Source organism: Scyliorhinus canicula, chromosome 8, assembly GCF_902713615.1.
Source record: "Scyliorhinus canicula chromosome 8, sScyCan1.1, whole genome shotgun sequence".
Lineage (NCBI taxonomy): Eukaryota > Metazoa > Chordata > Chondrichthyes > Carcharhiniformes > Scyliorhinidae > Scyliorhinus > Scyliorhinus canicula.
Window position 1 is genome coordinate 82,128,247 of NC_052153.1, and position 19,733 is coordinate 82,147,979.

Below are 19,733 nucleotides of genomic sequence, written 5' to 3' on the forward strand. Positions count from 1 at the left end.
TCTCCCAGATGAAAGGCCACAATTCACTTGCATATGTTGCCTTATTTTGATTTGACTTCAGGACAAAGCAAGCATCTATGTTTGTGCATTTTTTAATTGTTTTGCAATTGAAATGTTTTGGAACTTCTTAATATTTTAAATAGCATCTTGTTGCACTGAAGTATTAGTCTACATAATGTATTCAGATCAGAGCAGCCTTTTATAAGTCCAATAATTTCATTAAACATGAGTCAATACCATGACATTGTCATTGTTTCCTCTTCCAATTCTGTTGAGAACAGACTGGAACAGCAGAATTCTTGTATTATCACTTTTGAGTATAATGGATAATATAGTGATCACACGCAAGTTGATGTTTATACGGTTGCAAATATATTTTTTCAGCTAATATTTTTATTCAATTATAAAGGAAGGAAAATTAAAGACTAGTGGTACGTTCAAGCTTGCCCCCAAAATTTTTTAACGTTATCTTTAGTTCTTTACAAGAAATTAAACAGTATTGGTAAATCAACTGCAAAATTGCTGAGAATAAAGTGAAGCAGGGAGTTGTATATAAGAACTAGGAGCAGGAGTAGGCCACCTGGCCCCTCGAGCCTGCTCCGCCATTCAATGAGATCATGGCTGATTTTTTGTGGACTCAGCTCCACTTTCCGGCCCGAACACCATAACCCTTAATCCCTTTATTCTTCAAAAAACTATCTATCTTTACCTTAAAAACATGTAATGAAGGAGCCTCAACTGCTTCACTGGGCAAGGAATTCCACAGATTCACAACCCTTTGGGTGAAGAAGTTCCTCCTAAACTCAGTCCTAAATCTACTTCCCCTAGTTCTGCTTTCACCCGCCAGTGGAAACAACCTGCCCGCATCTATCCTATCTATTCCCTTCATAATTTTAAATGTTTCTATAAGATCCCCCCTCATCCTTCTAAATTCCAACGAGTACAGTCCCAGTCTACTCAACCTCTCCTCATAATCCAACCCCTTCAGCTCTGGGATTAACTTAGTGAACCTCCTCTGCACATCCTCCAGTGCCAGTACGTCCTTTCTCAAGTAAGGAGACCAAAACTGAACACAATACTCCAGGTGTGGCCTCACTAACACCTTATACAATTGCAACATAACCTCCCTAGTCTTAAACTCCATCCCTCTAGCAATGAAGGACAAAATTCCATTTGCCTTCTTAATCACCTGTTGCACCTGTAAACCAACCTTCTGTGACTCGTGCACTAGCACACCCAAGTCTCTCTGCACAGCGGCATGCTTTAATATTTTACCGTTTAAATAATAATCCCGTTTGCTGTTATTCCTACCAAAATGGATAACCTCACATTGGTCAACATTGTATTCCATCTGCCAGACCCTAGCCCATTCACTTAACCTATCCAAATCCCTCTGCAGACTTCCAGTATCCTCTGCACTTTTTGCTTTACCACTCATCTTAGTGTCATCTGCAAACTTGGACACATTGCCCTTGGTCCCCAACTCTAAATCATCTATGTAAATTGTGAACAATTGTGGGCCCAACACGGATCCCTGAGGGACACCACTAGCTACTGATTGCCAACCAGAGAAACACCCATTAATCCCCACTCTTTGCTTTCTATTAATTAACCAATCCTCTATCAATGCTACTACTTTACCCTTAATGCCATGCATCTTTATCTTATGCAGCAACCTTTTGTGTGGCACCTTGTCAAAGGCTTTCTGGAAATCCAGATATACCACATCCATCGGCTCCCTGTTATCTACTGCACTGGTAATGTCCTCAAAAAATTCCACTAAATTAGTTCGGCACGACCTGCCCTTTATGAACCCATGCTGCGTCTGCCCAATGGGACAATTTCTATCCAGATGCCTCGCTATTTCTTCCTTGATGATAGATTCCAGCATCTTCCCTACTACCGAAGTTAAACTCACTGGCCTATAATTTCCTGCTCTCTGCCTACCTCCTTTTTTAAACAGTGGTGTCACGTTTGCTAATTTCCAATCCACCGGGACCACCCCAGAGTCTAGTGAATTTTGGTAAATCATCATTAGTGCATCTGCAATTTCCCTAGCCATTTCTTTTAGCACTCTGGGATGCATTCCATCAGGGCCAGGAGACTTGTCTACCTTTAGCCCCATTAGCTTGCCCCTCACTACCTCCTCAGTGATAACAATCCTCTCTAGGTCCTCACCTGCCATAGCCTTATTTCTATCAGTCGCTGGCATTTTATTTGTGTCTTCCACTGTGAAGACCGACCCAAAAAACCTATTCAGTTCCTAAGCCATTTCCTCATCTCCCATTATTAAAACTCCCTTCTCATCCTCTAAAGGACCTTAGCCACTCTTTTTTTTTTTGTTTTATATATTTGTAAAAACTTTTGCTGTCTGTTTTTATATTCTGAGCAAGTTTACTCTCATACTCTATCTTACTCTTCTTTATAGCTTTTTTAGTTGCTTTCTGTTGCCCCCTAAAGATTTCCCAGTCCTCTATTCTCCCACCAATCTTTGCCACTTTATATGCTTTTTCCTTCAATTTGATACTCTCCCTTATTTCCTTAGATATCCACGGTCGATTTTCCCTCTTTCTACCGTCCTTCCTTTTTGTTGGTATAAACCTTTGCTGAGCACTGTGGAAAAATCACTTGGAAGGTTCTCCACTGTTCCTCAACTGTTCCACCATAAAGTCTTTGCTCCCAGTCTACCTTAGCTAGTTCTTCTCTCATCCCATTGTAATCTCCTTTGTTTAAACACAAAACACTAGTATTTGATTTTACCTTCTCACCCTCCATCTGTATTTTAAATTCCACCATATTGTGATCGCTCCTTCCGAGAGGATCCCTAACTATGAGATCATGAATCAATCCTGTCTCATTACACAGGACAAGATCTAGGACCGCTTGTTCCCTCGTAGGTTCCATTACATGCTGTTCGAGGAAACTATCGCGGATACATTCTATAAACTCCTCCTCAAGGTTGCCTTGACCGACCTGGTTAAACCAATCGACATGTAAATTAAAATCCCCCATGATAACTGCTGTACCATTTCTACATGCATCAGTTATTTCTTTGTTTATTGCCTGCCCCACCATAACGTTACTATTTGGTGGCCGATAGACTACTCCTATCAGTGACTTTTTCGCCTTACAATTCCTGATTTACACCCAAATGGATTCAACCTTATCCTCCATAGCACCAATGTCATCCCTTACTATTGCCCGGATATCATCCTTAAATAACAGAGCAACACCACCTCCCTTACCATCCACTCTGTTTTTCTGAATAGTTTGATACCCTCGGATATTTAACTCCCAGTCGTGACCATCCTTTAACCATGTTTCAGTAATGGCCACTAAATCATAGTCATTCACGATGATTTGTGCCATCAACTCATTTACTTTATTCCGAATATTACGAGCATTCAGGTAAAGTACACTTATGTTGGTTTTTTTTACCTCTGTTTTGAATCTTAACATCTCCAGTTTTAGTCCTTTTAGTATTACTGGGCCTATTCACTGAGCTCCCCTCAGTCACTGGACCTTGTACTGTCGCCCTTTTTGATTTTTGACTATATCTTCTCTGCCTTGCACTTTTCCCCTTACTTCCTTTTGCTTCTGTCCCTGTTTTACTACCTTCCAACTTCCTGCATCGGTTCCCATCCCCCTGCCACATTAGTTTAAACCCTCCCCAACAGCTCTAGCAAACACCCCGCCTAGGACATTGGTTTCAGTCCTGCCCAGGTGCAGACCGTCCGTTTTGTACTGGTCCCACCTCCCCCAGAACCGGTCCCAATGCCCCAGGAATTTGAATCCCTCCCTCTTGCACGATCTCTCGAGCCACGCATTCATCCTATCTATCCTGACATTCCTACTCTGACTAGCTCGTGGCACTGGTAGCAATCCTGAGATTACTACCTTTGAGGTCCTACTTTTTAGTTTAACTCCTAACTCCCTGAATTCCACTTGTAGGACCTCATCCCGTTTTTTACCTATATCGTTGGTGGCTATGTGCACCACGACAGCTGGCTGTTTCCCCCCCCCAAGAATGTCCTGCAGCCGCTCCGAGACATCCCTGACCCTTGCACCAGGGAGGCAACATACCATCCTGGAGTCTCGATTGCATCCACAGAACCGCCTGTCTATTCCCCTTACGATCGAGTCCCCTATCACTATAGCCCTGCCATTTTTCTTCCTGCCCTGCTGTGCAGCAGAGCCAGCCATGGTGCCATGAACCTTGCTGCTGCTGCCGCCTTCCCCCGGCGAGCCATCTCCCTCAACAGTATCCAAAGCGGTATATCTGTTTTGCAGGGAGATGACCGCAGTGGACACCTGCACTGCCTTCCTACTCTTGCTCTGTCTTTTGGTAACCCATTTTCTATCTCCCTCAGTAAGCTTCACCTGCGGTGTGACCAACTCGCTAAACGTGCTATCCACGACCTCCTCAGCATCGCGGATGCTCCAAAGTGAGTTGATCCGCAGCTCCATAGCCGTCAAGCGGTCTAACAGGAGCTGCAACTGAACACACTTCTTGCACGTGAAAGAGCCAGGGACAGTGGACGTGTCCCTGAGCTCCCACATCGCACACGAGGAGCATGACACGGGTCTGGGATCTCCTGCCATGTCTTAAACCTTAGGTAAACTTAAACAACTACAATCTTAAAGTAAAAATAAATAAATTAGACAATGAAAAGAAAAAGAGAAACTGCTTACCAGTCACTTACCAGGGTTAAAAAGCACCTCCGAAAAAGCACCTTCTCTCACTCTGCACCGAATTACCTCACTGCACCAAATTACCATGGTCCAACTTCCCACTCTGGATTTGCCTCACTCCGGATGTGTCTCCTTGAAAAGCGCAAGCTTTTTTATGAACTTCTTTTAAACCATTATTAAAAGTGGAAATCCATACGTGGTAGATATTCCAACATTGCCTTAATTTTTACCTGCGTTCCTAAAATCAATCTACACAGTCCCCATGTGTCAGACTTTCCGATCATTTGTAAACTTGTGCTGTAAATGGTTGTTGCAATTATAGGTAATTTGGAGAAATTATTCACCTTTTTGCTTTTGTTTCTGTGTACTGCAAAGAAAGTCCGATTTAATTCCTTGGGGAAACCGCTACATGGATGCCAGTATTGTAACATTAGTTTAATGTTCAATCCAGCAGCTTGCCACGTGAAATTAACGCTTTGATTTTCCTGCACTGCCAATTCTTGAGACAAGGACTCCGAATCCATCCCGTCTGTAAGGAGTGAGATAATCTCAGCCAGGGCAGAAGCAATTCTAATGTCGTACGAGTGGCTGGAGTTTCCTTCCATTGCTGTCGATGCCTCCTGCCACAGGCCATTTTAAATGTGAGCTTAGAATTCCAACAACTTGTATTTATATCATCTTTTAATCAAATAGAGTCCCAAGGTGCTTAATAGGCTGTTCAGCTATGGTGGCCACAACCATCAAGCTTGATCGCATTTTGGCCTATCGGGCCATTACCGGAGAGATGCCATCAGAGGCTCAGAGGGATGTCGAGCAGTCTCCCTGGAAGAAGGAATTGAAGGTGCTGTTGCTAGGTTTGCCGATGATATGAGGGACGGTTGAGGACTCTGGGTCTGTACTCATTGGAGTTTAGAAGGATGAGGGAGGATCTTATTGAAACTTGCAGGATACTATGAGGCCTGGATAGAGTGGACGTGGAGAGGATGTTTCCACTTGTAGGAGAAACTAGAACCAGCGAACACCATCTCGGACTAAAGGGATGATCCTTTAAAACAGAGATGAGGAGGAATTTCTTCAGCCAGTGGGTGGTGAATCTGTGGTCTTTGTCGCAGAAGGCTGTGGAGGCCAAATCATGGAGTGTCTTTAAGACAGCGATAGATAGGTTCTCGATTAATAAGGGGATCAGGGGTTATGGGGAGAAGGCAGGAGAATGGAGATGAGAAAATATCAGCCATGGTTGAATGGCGGAGCAGACTCATGGACCGAGTAGCCTAATTCTGCTCCTATGTCTTGTGGTCTAACTGCGAAGACCCGGCCCACCCGGACCAGTAACAGGCCGCCGAGACCGAGGAGATAGACAGTCCGAGAAGGCCCACTCCTGCACTCCTTGTGATCAGGCATACTATCTGGATGAGGAAGTCGACTCATACCAGCAGTTGCACTGTGTAGCAGCACCATGGGTAGCGCCGATCCATGTCATACTTCAGGCACATGTGCACATCATGGGTGTAGCTGGATACTGGAGTAGCAGTCTCTGTAGTCAGCCGCCGAATGTTTGACCAAATCTGATCTGGCACCAGACATTGGCTCTATGTGACACTGCCTGGCTGCCACCTTATACAGGGGAGCCATGGGCCATTGCAGGTACCTTGGTCCCAGTCTCACATGGGCAATAATCAGCCAATCCACCATCAGTAGTGGTACACGGGGGCAGACCAAGCTTGCTGGGCCGTGACTGGTTGTAGCACTTCCGCATTGACTGGCAACGAGTTAGCCGCAGGTACCCTCACGGACTGGAGGGGGTCTTGGCCTAATTCTCTGTGGCCTTCAAGGAGGTCTGGGCACCATACAAGAGGCATTGGCCTTAGTGCTGACCCATTGGCGCAACCATGCTATTTTCCTGCCCGACCAGTCCCACACGCCTTGAGGCCTAAAGTGGATACAGAGCTGGATTGTTTGGAGCACTTGTACTTCATACACCCTGTGCAGTTCTCCAATTGGGAAGCCCCAATCATACCCATGATGAAGTTGGATGGCTCCATACACCATTGCGGCGACTGTAAGATGATGGTTAAACCATTTATCGAGTTTGGATCATTACCCTGTTCCACGCATTGAAAACTTGTATGCAAAGCTCAATGATGATCACACCTTTTACGAAGTTAGACATAAGCCACACATATCTCCATCTGGTTTTGGACTCTGGCTCCTGTCAATCTGTGACGATTAATAAGCACCGGGGACTTTATGAATATGAGAAAATGCTAGAAAATCTCAGCCCCTTGCATCCAGTGTACCACTGTATGAATATACCCGGTTGCCCTTTGATGTGTCCTCGGCATGTGCGATTTCCAGCTGGTAATGGAGAGTATCCTACTGGGATTGTCTAGACAATGTACTGATTACGGGGTATTCTGACTGGGAGCATCTGCAGAACCTGGCTGAAGTTCTCAACATTGAGGTTGACATTCGCCTATGCTGGGAGAAATGTCCCACGTGCGGAGGTGACCTATTTAGGATACCGCGCAGACCGCTACACCCGTTGAGGGCTATGTACGTGCCATCCGGCAGGCCACCATGTCAGAGGGCAGATGGAGCTTCATTCTTTCCTGGGTCTTGTAAACTAGTACGGGACATTCATCCCCAACCTGGCAACACTGCTTGCACCCCTCCATTGATTATTGAAAAAGGGCCAGCAATGTGAATAGGCTCAGCCACAGCGAGCGGCTTTCTCCAAAGTACAAAAGCAGCTCTTCTCGTCCTGTTTTTTTTTTTTACCCAGCTAAGCCACTCCTACTGACTTGTGACATTGGAGAAGCCCTCTCCCACTGCATGGACGACGGATTGGAGCGCTTCATTGAGTTTGTTTCCAGGACACTCGCCAACACAGCACAAAACTATGTGCAGATCGAGAAGCGAGGGCCTGGCCGTCGTTTACGGGATGAAGAAGTTTCACCAGTATGTTTATGGACATGTGTGTTTGTCATAGAATTTACAGTGTAGCAGGAGGCCAGTGCAGCACGGTGGTGCAATGGTCAGCACTGCTGCCTCACGGCGCTGAATTGTCCCTTTAATTGGAAACATGAATTGAGTACTCTAAATTTTTTTTTAAAGTAGTAGGAGGCCATTAGGCCCATCGAGTCTGTACTGGCCCCTGTAAAGAGCACCCTACTTACACACCTCCATCTTATCCCAATAACCCCACCTAACCTCACCTTTTTGGAAACTAGGGCAATTTAGCATGGCCAATCCACTTAACTTGCACATCTTTGGACTGTAGGAGGAAACCGGAGCACCCGGAAAAAAACCATGCAGACACTGGGAGAATGTGCAGACTCCGCACAGACGGTGAACCAAGCCGGGAATCATACCTGGGACCCTAGAGCTGTGAAGGAGGACCAGGCAATTCTCCCTTTAGCTCTGGCATATTTCAACGCTGGGCCCTGCTGCTGCTGCATACGAGTTCATACAGGAGCATCATTCATTCCCCACGCAGATGCGTGAAGCCACACACCCTGTCGCCCCCAACCAGGCTGGCGAAGCCTGCCTCTGTCAACTGAGTCATCGCCACCTTGCATTTTATCAACTCTTTGCCCATAACAGCATCTCTCATTCTGGTTTGCACCCAGACTGACACGCAGCTATCCCGTGTCAGGCACATTATCGTAAATGGGGTGCAACACCATGCTTTGCCAGTGAATTGAGGGCCTAAACGACTAAAGTCCTGGAGCTGAGCATCGAGCACATCATTCTCCTGTGGGGAACACAAGTTGTGATTATGGAACGTGGTCACTGCCCAATCTTGCAGGCACCCAGGAGTTTCCAAAATGCAGATGCAGGCCCGCAGTTCCATCTGGTGGCTCGGTATAGATGCTAATATTGAGAAGTTGGATCAGCATTGTGTGCCGTGCCAGGAGCACCAGAGATTGCAACCGGTGGCACCCCTCAACTTGTGGGAATGGCCATGTCAACCCTGGTCCTGCTTCCACATTGACTTTGCGGGACCGTTCCAGGGCTCCATGTTCCGAGTCATAGTTGACGACCACTCCATGTGGATAGAGGCACACCGGATGCAAACATTTATCATGAACACCACAGTAGAACGGCTTCACCAGACATTTTTCACACTTGGCATACCCACGGTGCAGGTTTTGGATAATGGAACGGCTTTCACCAGTGCTGCGTTTAGCTCAATTATGCACTCTGAATGGGATCCACCTTGTGCACACTGCGCTGTATCACCCGGCCTCGAATGGGCTAGCCTAGCGAGCGGTCCAAATATTCAAACGGACTGAGGAAGCAGACCTCCCCGTGACCTCTGCAGAGTACAAACTTAGTCGGTAATGGGGCGGGGATTCCCCTTTAACGAGGGGAGCTCAGAGTATAAGAACCCCAGCGTGAGTGTAGGTTGTGGCGGGCGACCTTTCAGGTTGTGGAGTTGTTAATGTACGTATCAATAACCTTTAGTTTTGAATCCTACCCTTCATTCCATGTGATCACCTTCATTATAGTTTCAAAGCTCAATTCTGACAGGGGGAGACAGTGTAAATCATTATAGTCTGTTAGTGGTTATGGTCAACTATATTGCAGAATCTTGGTTGTAATACTTGTCAGCAATCAGTTACATTAATAATATATGTTGCGTCCATTAGGCTTTACCTTCAGTTTCCTGTGACCTAAAGTATAATAAGAGTTGTGCACATCAAATAGCTCATGACTGATGCAATGCATTGAAATTTGAGCATGTTATACCAAAGGGCATCAGGCCAACAAGCTCTGCAAATTAATTGCTGATCACATGCAGCATGTGGAAACCAGGTATATCTATCATTGAATGGGGAGGAGCAGAGGACTGTTTATTTGGTCACTTCCCAATATTTCTGTTTGAGACCCTGTGACATTAATAGTAATTTGGAAACAAGCTGTCAACTTTACCTTCCAATAGTGAAAGGACAGAGCTGGAGGAGGGCACTTAAAAAAACAATGTGCATATCCTCAAAAAAAAAATGTCCTTGTTTTTAAAAAGTTTAAAAACATTCTTAAAGCAATTATATTTTATTTAATTTCAGATTGTTTGAAATGGCAAAGTGAAAGAGGAATTTGAGCCAAAATGAATAAAGTCAAAGTGTCAACGGAAAAAGGGTGAGTAGATGAAAGTCAGACTGATAGTTTTAATGGCATCAAAAGTTAGTTTAATTTGTGAAGCTTAAATCCAACAGGTTTGTTTGGAATCACCTAGCTTTCGGAGCACAGCTCCTTCAACAGATGAGTGAAGAGGTGGGTTCCACAAGCACATATATATATATTATATTTATTTATATATATATTTATTTATATATATATATTTATTTTTATTAATTTATATTTTTATATATATAATATATATATACACACACACACACACGTATGTATGTGTATATACACACACACATACATATATATATGAGTATGTGTGTGTGTGTGTGTATATATATATATATGTGTATATATATGTGTGTGTGTGTGTGTGTATATGTGTGTGTGTGTGTGTATATGTGTGTGTGTGTGTGTATATGTGTGTGTGTGTGTGTGTATATGTGTGTGTGTGTGTGTGTGTGTGTGTGTATATATGTGTGTGTGTGTATATATACATGTATGTGTGTGTGTATATATACATGTGTGTGTGTGTGTGTGTGTGTGTCTTTACAGGTCTAGCACGGTGCGACTAGAGAGAAGGATAATCACAGGTTAAAGAAGTGTGAATTGTCTCAAGCCAGGACAGTTGGTAGTATTTAGCAAGCCCAGGCCAGATGTTGGAGGGTGAATGTAATGAGACATGAATCCAAGTTCCCGGTTGAGGCTGTACTTCCGGTTGAGGCTGTGCGGAACTTGACTATCAGATTTTGCTCGGTGATTCTGCATTGTCGCTTCCTGAAGGCCGCCTTGGAGAACCTTTAACCGAAAATCAGAAGCTGAATGCCCTTGACTGCTGAAGTGTTCCCCAACTGGAAGGGAACGGTAGCATGATCTGTACTAGGCAGCACGGTAGCACAAGTGGATAGCACTGTGGCTTCACAGCGCCAGGGTCCCAGGTTCGATTCCTTGCTGGGTCACTGTCTGTGCAGAGTCTGTATGTTCTCCCCGTGTCTGCGTGGGTTTCCTCCGGGTGCTCCGGTTTCCTCCCACAGTCCAAAGACATGCATGTTAGGTGGATTGGCCGTGGTAAATTGCCCTGAGTGTCCAAAAAGATTGGGATGGGTTATTGGGTTCCAGGGATGGGGTGGAAGTGAGGGCTTAATGTGGGTCAGTGCAGACTCGATGGGCCAAATGGCCTCCTTCTGCACTCTATGTTCTATGTTCTAAGATTCCTGCCTGATGATTGTGGCGCAATGTCCATTCATCTGTTGTCGCAGCGTCTGCATGTTCTCACCAATATACCACGCCTCAGGACATCCTTTCCTGCAGCGTATGAGGTAGACAATGTTGGCCGAGTCGCATGAGTAAGTACTGCGTACCTAGTGGGTGATGTTCTCACGTGTAATGGTGGTATCTGTGTTGATGATCTGGCATGTCTTGCAGAGATTGCGGTGGCAGGGTTTTGTGGTGTCGTGGTCGCTGCTCTCCTGAAGGCTGGGTAGTTTGCTGCAAACAATGGTCTGTTTGAGGTTGTGCGGTTGTTTGAAGGCAAGTGGTGGAGGTGTGGGGATGGCGTTGGCAAGATGTTCATCTTCATCGATGAAGATTTGAAGGCTATGAAGAAGATGCTGCAGTTTCTCCGCTCCGGGGAAGTACTGGATGACGAAAGGTACTCTGTCCGTTGTGTCCCGTGTTTGTCTCAGGAGATCGGTGCGTTTTTTTGCTGTGGCGTGTTGGAACTGTCAATCGCTGAGTCGTGTGCCATATCCCTTTCTTACGAGGGCGTCTTTTAGCGTCTGTAGATGTCTATTACGTTCCTCTTCGTCTGAGCATATCCATAGGGGATGGCTTCTTTAATGTGTTTAGGGTGGAAGCTGGAGAAGTGGAGCAACGTGAGGTTATCCGTGGGCTTGCGGTAAAGCGAAGTGCTGAGGTGACCGTCCTTGATGGAGATGAGTGCGTCCAAGAATGCAACTGATTCTGGAGAGTAGTCCATGGTGAGTCTGATGGTGGGATGGAACTTATTGATGTCGTTGTGTAGTCATTTCAGTGATTCTTCACCGTGGGTCCAAAAGAAAAATCATTGACTTTGTCTATACATGTGTTTGTGGAACCCACCTCTTCACTCACCTGCGCTCCGAAAGCTAGTGATTCCAAACAGACATGTTGGACTTTAACCTGGTGCTACAAGACTTCTTACTGTGCCCATCCCAGTCTAAAGCCGGCATCTCCACGTCAATTGGATATGGCTGATCTGTACCTCCGCTCTATTATACAGAACTTGGTCAGATTCTATCTGGAGTGATGTTTTCAGTTCTGTGTACTACACCTCAGGAATGAGATATTGGCTTTCAGGGGATACAATACAAGTTTGCCAGCGTGATGCCACAGTGAAATAATAATAATAATCTTTATTGCCACAAGCGGGCTTGCATTAACACTGCAATTAAGTTACTGTGAAATATCCCTAGTTGCCACATTCCGGGCCTGTTCGGGTACACCAGAGGGAGAATTCAGAATGTGCAATTCACCTAACAGCATGTCTTTCAGGACTTGTGGGAGGAAACCGGAGCACCCGGAGGAAACCCACACCGATACAGGGAGAACGTGCAGACTCCGCACAGACAGTGACCAAAGCCGGGAATCTAACCCGCGACCCTGGCGCTGTGAAGCAACAATGCTAACCACCATGCAACTGCGTTGCCCCAGAAGGCAACATTATGAAGAAAGATTGCAAAAACACAGACTGCAAACCAAACTCTCTTCAGGCCTGAGAGTATGTTAGTTTGTTGCTGCAGATGTTCTTTGATTATGGAATGTGTGTGCAGAATTCAGTGTAGAGCAATTCTCTGATGATTTGCGGCATCTTTGTCTTAGTTCCCAGGCAAGCAAGGCTCAGCAGCTTTCTGCGGATGATCTGAAGACCTATGACAGCAGCAAAGAGTGTTGGTGCCAGGATGCAATCCTTTCTGACTCCACTGCAGATCGCAAAGAGTTCCAATGCTGCCCTATCATAGCTGAGCTTACCCATCATATTGTCAAGGAAAGTGGAGATCATATTGAGCCACTTTGGCCAGCCAATTTTTTTCAAGTAGCTTAAATAGATCACCGCTGCTTACATGTTTGAATGCTCTGGTGGGATTGATGAAGGCAGTGTACAGTGGTCTCCTTTGTTCATGGCATTTTTCTTGCAGCTGCTGCACTGAGAGGATTGTGTCAATTGCAGATCTTTCAGTTCTGAAACAACAGAACTGGGATTCGGGTTACGTGCATTCAGTCTGAATCTGCAGTCTGACCAGGACAACATGGTCAGATACTTTCCCACCTTGTGCTGTGGTTGCCATGCATCATATGTATTTTGGGGCATTGCTCACTTCCTCCAGCTGCGACAAGGAAGTTTGTGCAGATGCTACAGGAGTGCTGATTTGCCTTGCTTGATGAGTTCAGTTGGTGTAGCAACAGCACCTGGAGCTTTGCCTTTGGCAAGTGAGTCAACAGCTTGCTCCTCCACTGTGGGTTCAATATCAGCACTGTTATGACAGCTTCCCCCGTGATAGTGGATGGAATTCAAATTTTTTTTTTTGCAGTTTTACAGCAGACATGAAAAATGGGGTGGAAGCCAAGGGCTCATAGTACTAAAAAAGGCGGCCATGGTGTGAGTGGTCATGTATTTGGCAGCTCCTGCTCGAGGCTGTGTTTTGTTTGGACCATTTCCCTGTTGTGTAGGGTGGATGTTCTTCAGAAAACAGGTATAGTACTGGCTGGAAAAGAGTTTGACTCCACTGGTGAGGCTGGTGGATGGATCCACAGACCAGAGGTGGGTCAAGAAGAAGGGTGCAGTTGGAGCAAGAGAATCGTAGTGCGCCACAGGACAAGATGGTGGAGGGTAAAGGGTCTGCCTTGCTTGCTCTCTGGTCGATGGAGCAACTTGTGGGCTTTCTGACTTAAAAGTTTAGCCGACAAAGGAAGGAGGCCCAGGAGGATCTAGCGAAGGCGGTAGAGATGTTAAAAATGCAAATTGATCGGGTGGAGCAGAGGCTGGAGTCCCAAGGATTGTCCATTCGGAAAGTGGAGGATGCGGTGGGGGAGCACAAGGAGCAGGCTGCCTTGTTGGCGGCTGAGATAGGTATGATGTGGGGGGACTCGGCAGCAGTTAAGGGAGATGGTGGACGACTTGGAGAACTGTGCCCGGAGGCAGAATGTAGGAATCGTGCGGATGCCTGAAGGCATCAAGGGAGAGGACACTGGCGTGCATGTAGCCAAGATGTTTTGGAAGTTTGTGGGGGAGGGGGCCTTTGACCGGCCCCAGAGGTCGACCAAGTGCACAGGGTGCTGATGAGGAAGCCACAGGCGAATAAGCCACCAAGGGCGATGGTGGTCCGTCTTCACCGGTTCCTGGACAAGGAGAAGATTATTTATTTATATATTTTTCAATTTCGAGTACCCAATTTGTTTCTTCCAATTAAGGGGCAGTATAGCGTGGCCAATCCACCTACCCTGCACATCTTTGGGTTGTGCAAACACTGGGAGAACATGCAAACTCCACACGGACAGTGACCCAGAACCGGGATAGAACCTGGGACCTCGGTGCCGGGAGGCAGCAATGCTAACCACTGCACCACCATGCTATCACCTTCACTGTTGAAAATTTAAAAAATTTCAGCTCAATATGTGCATTCTTAAATTTACCCACAGGATTTTGTTTTAAATATATTCCCTTTTCTTTAGAAATTTAATAAGTATAGGAAAAAGTATAATCTTGTTTTTACTTTACAAACTATGACTTTAGACGAGATAAAGTAACTTGCCCATACATGCAATGTCACAATATTTCTTATTGGTTACACTGCATTGCACAATCCAAACATCCAAGTCATCTCCTGCTCCATTTGCACCAAAAGCACTTGTTCCCTGGCTCCAGAGAGTGGTGATACAAAGTGACAACTGTGTCGGTTTCTCGCAGTGGTCTCTTGTGTCAGCCGTATTGACTGGCCTCGTTTTATCGGTTTTTTTCGCCGACAAACTTGGGCTGGCTTCCCACTCGCTACATCCACCCCAGTCACAGACCACTTCCCGACCAGTATTTCACACTGTGCAAGTGGGCTTTGTGCCAGCCGTTGAACAGCTTGACCACAGAGCCGCAGGGTACATACTGCCGATCGATGGGGGGTGCAAGCCAAGCAACGCACAAAGGACGAGCACCAGAGAGGAGCTCCAAGCTGCAACCACCACGGAAACATGGGGAGACTGTGCAAACTCCACATGGACAGTGATCCAGAGCCGGGATCGAACCTGGGACCTCGGCGCCATGAAACTGCAGTGGTACCATTGCGCCACCGTGCTGCCCTAATGAGAAGATACTGAGATGGGCAAGGCAGACGAGGAGGTGCACCTGGGAGGGGAACGGGCTTTGGATGGGCTGGCATAAGAATGGGATATGGTTGATCGGCAGGGGAGGGATGGGGCGGGGTGCCTCCGACCAGACTGGTCACATGGAACATGAGCGGGCTAAATGGGTCGGTTAAAGGGTCCCGTGTTTTCACGCACCTGAGGAGCTTTAAGGCAGATGTGGCCTTTTTACAAGAGAAACACTTGAAGATCGGGGTCACGCGAAGCTAAGAAAAGGGTGGGTAGGGCAAGTCTTCCATTCAGGGGTAGACATGACGACGTGGTGGTGCTGGTACATAAGCGGGTGGCATTTGAGGTGGGGAATATAGTCGCTGATTCGATGTGTGGGGGAGGCTTGTGATGGTGAGTTGGAAGCTGAAGGGGAAGCCTGTAGTCCCGGTAAATGTCTATGCCCCAAATTGGGACGATGTGGAGTTTATGGGACGGATGCTGGGGAAGATTCCGGACCTGGACTCGCACCGACTGATTATGGGGAGGTCTTTAACACGGTCATTGATGCAAGGTTGGACCGGTCAAGGAGGGTATCCGCAGTGGTGAAGGAGCTGAAGGGATTCATGGAGTGCATGGGGGGGAGGCGGAGTACTGGGGCTGTTTAGGATCGGACAGGGGTATCCGGATTGGGTCCGGCTGCTGTATCAGGCGCCGATGGCATGTGTGAGGACGGATTGGGTGAGCTTGGGGTATTTTAGGTTGTGTTGTGGGATGAGGCAGGGATGCCCGCTCTCCCCATTGCTCTTTGCCTTGGCGATAGAGTCACTGGCAATGGTGCTTAGTGTCAAGGGGTTGGCAGGGATAGTGCAGGAGGTGGAGCACAGAGTCTCTCTATTTACAGATGACCTGTTGCTCTACATATTGTAAAGCATTGGAGGTATTATAAACATTTTGGTGGACTTTGATCGGTACTCGGTATAAGGTAAACACAGGTAATCATAGAATTCATGGTGCAGAAGAAGGCCATTCAACCCATCAAGTCTGCACTGGCCCTTTCAAGAATACCCTACTTAAGCCCACCCCTTTAAGAGTGAGGTCTTTGCAATCCAGGTGGGGTGGGAGGGGGTGCAGAAGAGGAGGTTGGGCGAGCTGTCGTTTAATATGGTGCGGGGGAGCTTCAGGTATCTGGGCATCTAGGTGGCGCGAGGATGGAAGCGATTACATAAACTGAATTGGCCCGGTTGGTGGAGAAAACGAAGGGGGAATTTTGGGTGCTTAGTTGTCATTGGCAGGGTGGCTGCAGTCCATGAAGATGACGGTACTCCCCAAGGTTTTTATTTGTGTTTTAGAACCACCTGATTTTTATTTCATAGGCCTTTTTTAGGAAGACCAATTCATTGATCTAGGGGTTTGTGTGGGCAGGGGTTTGTGTGGGCGGGGAAAGCCCCTCAGGTGAAGGTGGTGCTGGTGGAGTGGGGTGGGGGCGGGGGGCTGTACGCGGGGTCCGGGGGGTGGTGGGATGGAGGGATTCTGGGCCGTGTGCGTGTAGTGTGTGTAAATTTCCAATCACCCTTGCAGTTATTGGTGGCCTCCCCTGTTCTTTGTTTTCAGTGGAGCTCTTTTCTTTGCTGATCAAACCGTTTTACCTTTTTACACGTGCCCCTAGAATTCCCTGTGTCAAAGGACATCTGAATACAGAGATGTAATCATTGATACGCTACCTAACAGTCTGTTAATCTTCACTTTGAGCGGCTTTTAGTGCATTCCATTCTCACTCTGATTTCTCTTGTAATTAATGAAGGGGAACCACTTGGCTTCAATGACTGGTTTCGTTGCACTGATGTTAGCCTCGAACCAGACAGCAATTTTCTGCTCTGTTTGCATATTTTGAGAATGTGGTAATTTACACAGTGTCTTGAAGTCCTTTTTACCTTGCTTCTGCCCTTTGTGTTGGAATGCTCAATTGATTTGAGGAACTGTTGGTTTTATTTGGATAGGCAGCAAAGCTGGCATTGCTATGAGGACACTTTCTGCTTTTTAATGAAAAAGCTTCAAAGTTTGCATGTTCACCGTTTTATTGAAATGATCTTTAGAATAGAATAGAACAGTACAGCACAGAACAGGCCCTTCGGCCCTCGATGTTGTGCCGAGCAATGATCACCCTACTTAAACCCACATAACCCGTATACCCGTAACCCAACAATCCCCCCATTAACCTTACACTACGGGCAATTTAGCATTGCCAATCCACCTAACCCGCACATCTTTGGACTGTGGGAGGAAACCGGAGCACCCGGAGGAAACCCACGCACACAGGGGGAGGACGTGCAGACTCCACACAGACAGTGACCCAGCCGGGAATCGAACCTGGGACCCTGGAGCTGTGAAGCATTGATGCTAACCACCATGCTACCGTGAGGCCCCATTTGTTGCAGCGAATTATGTGGTGGCTGTTTGTGTTGAAAATGCTTTTCAGAGAGTCATGTCTGATGATCAGATCAATGCAGTGCCAATGCCTTGATTGTGGGTGTCTCCTGGACATCTTGTAGCTTGTTTGTTCTGAAATAAGGTGTTAGTTATACAATAATAATCTTTATAAGTGTCACAAGTAGCCTTACATTAACACTGCAATGAAGTTATTGTGAAAATCCCCTCGTCGCCTCAGGTACGCACAGGGAGAACTCAGAATGTCCAATTCACCTAACAGCATGCCTTTCGGGACTTGTGGAAGGAAACCGGAGCACTCTGAGGAAACCCAAGCAGACACTGGAGGAACGTGCAGACTCCACACAGACAGTGACCCAAGCCAGGAATTGAACCCAGGTCCCTGCCACTGTGAAGCAACAGTGCTAACCACTGTGCTACCATGCAAGACTTGTGCTAAAAGCAAAGCTCAAGTAGCCTCTGTCCAATCTCATTTGTCATTCACAGGCCATGCTGTCCGAGGCAGCAGGGCCATGCCTCATGGGTCTACTCTTGCATTGAGATCTTTTAGTAGGTAAAGTTGTTCTGGCTTAGCAATTCTGGTGATATAATTGTCAAGCTCCTCATAGAACTGGTCTTTCACCTCTAGTGGTGCACATAGATTGGCGCATAGATATTCATGAGGTTAACTGGTTGTGCTTGAATTGAGAGCTGGATGAAGAGAACATGTTTTGCTCCTTTGTGAGGGATGGGGTTTGTTCTATCATCAAGAGTTCCTTACAGTAAAGTTTAAACCTTGCTCACGCGCTTCCTCCAAACCTGTCATCTTGTTGATCCACTCTTGACAAGCCTGGTCACCTGTGCAGAAGCTATGTCAATGTTTGACCAGTCGAGTTTCATGTCATTCATGACTGTCTTGCACACCTTATCAACCTGCTGCTAGTCACCTGTCAATCCTTTGCATGGGGTCCTGACATTCCAGCTGGCCAACTGAAGAGTCGGTATCATCTTGCTTTTTATTTGTTTTGTTTGTTTTTCCTGGTGCACTGGAATTTGTCTAGTTGTTGAGCAGAGACTCTAAGCTCCAAGCTTATTGAAATAGATGTACCCAGTGGAGGGTCAGCACCTTGCTGCTGCCCTACTTGAGGTGTGTGATGGCTGACCAGGTGGGATATGGTTGTCCCATTACCTTCTGACACAGCCTGAGGGCAGCAGACATTTGGTGATTCCATGCTACAGGATGTTCACAGAATCACAGAATAATACAGTGCAGAACATAGAACATAGAACATAGAACGATACAGCGCAGTACAGGCCCTTCGGCCCACGATATTGCACCGACATGGGAAGTCAAAAACTAAAGGCCATCTAACCTACACTATGCCATTATCATCCATATGCTTATCCAATAAACTTTTAAATGCCCTCAATGTTGGCGAGTTCACTACTGTTGCAGGTAGGGCATTCCACGGCCTCACCACTCTTTGCGTAAAAAACCTACCTCTGACGTCTGTCCTATATCTATTACTCCTCAATTTAAGGCTATGTCCCCTCGTGCTAGCCACCTCCATCCGCGGGAGAAGGCTCTCACTGTCCACCCTATCTAATCCTCTGATCATTTTGTATGCCTCTATTAAGTCACCTCTTAACCTTCTTCTCTCTAACGAAAACAACCTCAAGTCCATCAGCCTTTCCTCATAAGATTTTCCCTCCATACCAGGCAACATCCTGGTAAATCTCCTCTGCACCCGTTCCAAAGCTTCCACGTCCTTCCTATAATGAGGCGACCAGAACTGTACGCAATACTCCAAATGCGGCCGTACCAGAGTTTTGTACAGTTGCAACATGACCTCATGGCTCCGGAACTCAATCCCTCTACCAATAAAGGCCAACACACCATAGGCCTTCTTCACAACCCTATCAACCTGGGTGGCAACTTTCAGGGATCTATGTACATGGACACCGAAATCCCTCTGCTCATCCACACTGCCAAGAATTTTACCATTAGCCAAATATTCCGCATTCCTGTTATTCTTTCCAAAGTGAATCACCTCACACTTCTCCACATTAAACTCCATTTGCCACCTCTCAGCCCAGCTCTGCAGCTTATCTATGTGCCTCTGTAACCTGCAACATCCTTCCACACTGTCTACAGCTCCACC

General features: G+C 46.5%; 1 protein-coding gene across 11 annotated transcripts in view; it reads left to right on the forward strand.

Moving 5' to 3' along the window:
* Window positions 1-19,733, forward strand: part of agtpbp1 (ATP/GTP binding protein 1) — a 325,109-nt gene that overhangs the window by 26,787 nt on the left and 278,589 nt on the right. For all 11 annotated transcript variants that reach the window (XR_005461593.1, XM_038804830.1, XM_038804835.1 and 8 more), the window contains exon 2: window positions 9,762-9,834. Coding sequence is in view for 10 of the 11 variants with exons in the window: in XM_038804830.1 (XP_038660758.1) it covers window positions 9,803-9,834 (32 nt within the window). In the remaining variant the exon portion in view is untranslated. The remainder of the gene's footprint in view (window positions 1-9,761; window positions 9,835-19,733) is intronic.